Raw genomic sequence first — 1,442 nt, forward strand, 5'->3', positions numbered from 1 at the left:
CCAATTTTCTGTGACAATGAGAGTGCAATAAAACTTGCTGAAAATCCGGTGTTTCACGCACGCACGAAATACATTGACACTCTCATTTCCATTTTCTTCAAGAGAAGGTGTTAACTTAAGATATTGAGCTTAAGAAAGTATGGACCATAGATCAATTAGTTGCAGATATCTTTACTAAAACTCTCGTCATATATAACAATATTTGAACCCTTTTGTAAAGCTCTTGGTTTGGTTGACAGTGAATTTGCACTAAGGGGGAGTGTCAAATTTATTGCAAATATGCTTTTGACTAAGTCTAAATTTGTTTCCTCTTTTTGGGTTCTGTTGAAATAAAGTAGGAGTTTTGAACTTTTGATAACTTCTAAGAGTCAAGTTCATTGAGTATTTTTAGGGATTTTTCTTTAGTATAAATTGAAGCTTCCGTTAGCTTTTATTCTTGTTTGTTCTTTTACCATTCTACTGAGTAATATATCCTCTTTTGGTTGATATCTTGTCTTTCTTCTTTTGCTTGTTTCCTTATTGATTACAATAGAAAATATAATGCAAACTATGAATAAAACAAAAACATTTCTTGATATCCATTATTTTAAATCAAGCGTCTGACCAAGTAATGCCTGTTTGCCCCCAATCACTTTGCGACACCTGGAGAGCTAACCAAACGGCGTAAGATGCATCCACAATATTATCACGACAACCCCTATTTGAGTCACACTCGTCGACCACCATAGCTCGCGCACTATTACCATTGTAATAAATATTAATATAATCAAAGCACCTCTCCCCTTTATTATACCACCTTGTAGATAATGCCACAATCAAAAAGTTATTCGAGTGGTATTCCCCGTCACACTCCGACGGCCCACCACCATCTCCGCCCTTCTCAAAGCTGTTGATTGTCATAATGGCCGGAGTACCGCCAGAGTCTAGAGGTGAGTGTTTGGTTAGACTGTAGTTTGAAGTTACGTTTTTGCCCCTTGATTGAGCGGTGGTGATAAGTAGGGAAAGTAGAACGAGAAGGATAACCGTGGGTACCTTCATTTTCGCCTGTTTTTATGCATGGGGTTTGAAGAAATTGAATATATAGTATTATAGTTAAAGGGTTCATTTATTAATTATATTATTATTATTATTTTGTACCGAGCATCGTTACAATTTTGCCCAGTTGTGCGAGAAATGCAAGGCGTAAACGGATGGTTGACTTTAATTTCGTTAAATCTTAAGAGGAAATACAAGCAAAAATATTAAAAATTGAGGTTGACTTTGTGTGAGAAGGTTGACGTTATCGTCAAATGATTGAACAAATACAAACGAAAAGCGAAATGAAAGACAAGAAAGCCTAAGTGTATTGATAAAAATCTTTTATGATACAAATTTATAAGAAACAAATAGCAAATAAGAAGTTAGCTGTCAACAAGTTTATTTTATTCAAGATAAGTTGATTA

General features: G+C 34.9%; 1 protein-coding gene across 1 annotated transcript; it reads right to left on the minus strand.

Annotated features, from left to right (window-relative positions):
* Positions 1-591: 591 nt before the first annotated feature.
* On the minus strand, positions 592-1,038 carry LOC145036386 (putative ripening-related protein 2). The gene has a single exon (XM_078984831.1). The coding sequence runs from the start codon at positions 1,036-1,038 to the stop codon at positions 592-594; it is 447 nt and encodes a 148-aa protein (XP_078840957.1).
* Positions 1,039-1,442: the final 404 nt, after the last annotated feature.

This window comes from Lactuca saligna, chromosome 3 (genome assembly GCF_052625555.1).
Source record: "Lactuca saligna cultivar CGN05327 chromosome 3, ASM5262555v1, whole genome shotgun sequence".
Classification (NCBI taxonomy): Eukaryota; Viridiplantae; Streptophyta; class Magnoliopsida; order Asterales; family Asteraceae; genus Lactuca; species Lactuca saligna.

Excerpts from the sequence above, each read along its gene's own strand:
- LOC145036386 (XM_078984831.1), bottom strand. The coding sequence starts at position 1,038 with ATGAAGGTACCCACGGTTATCCTTCTCGTTCTACTTTCCCTACTTATC.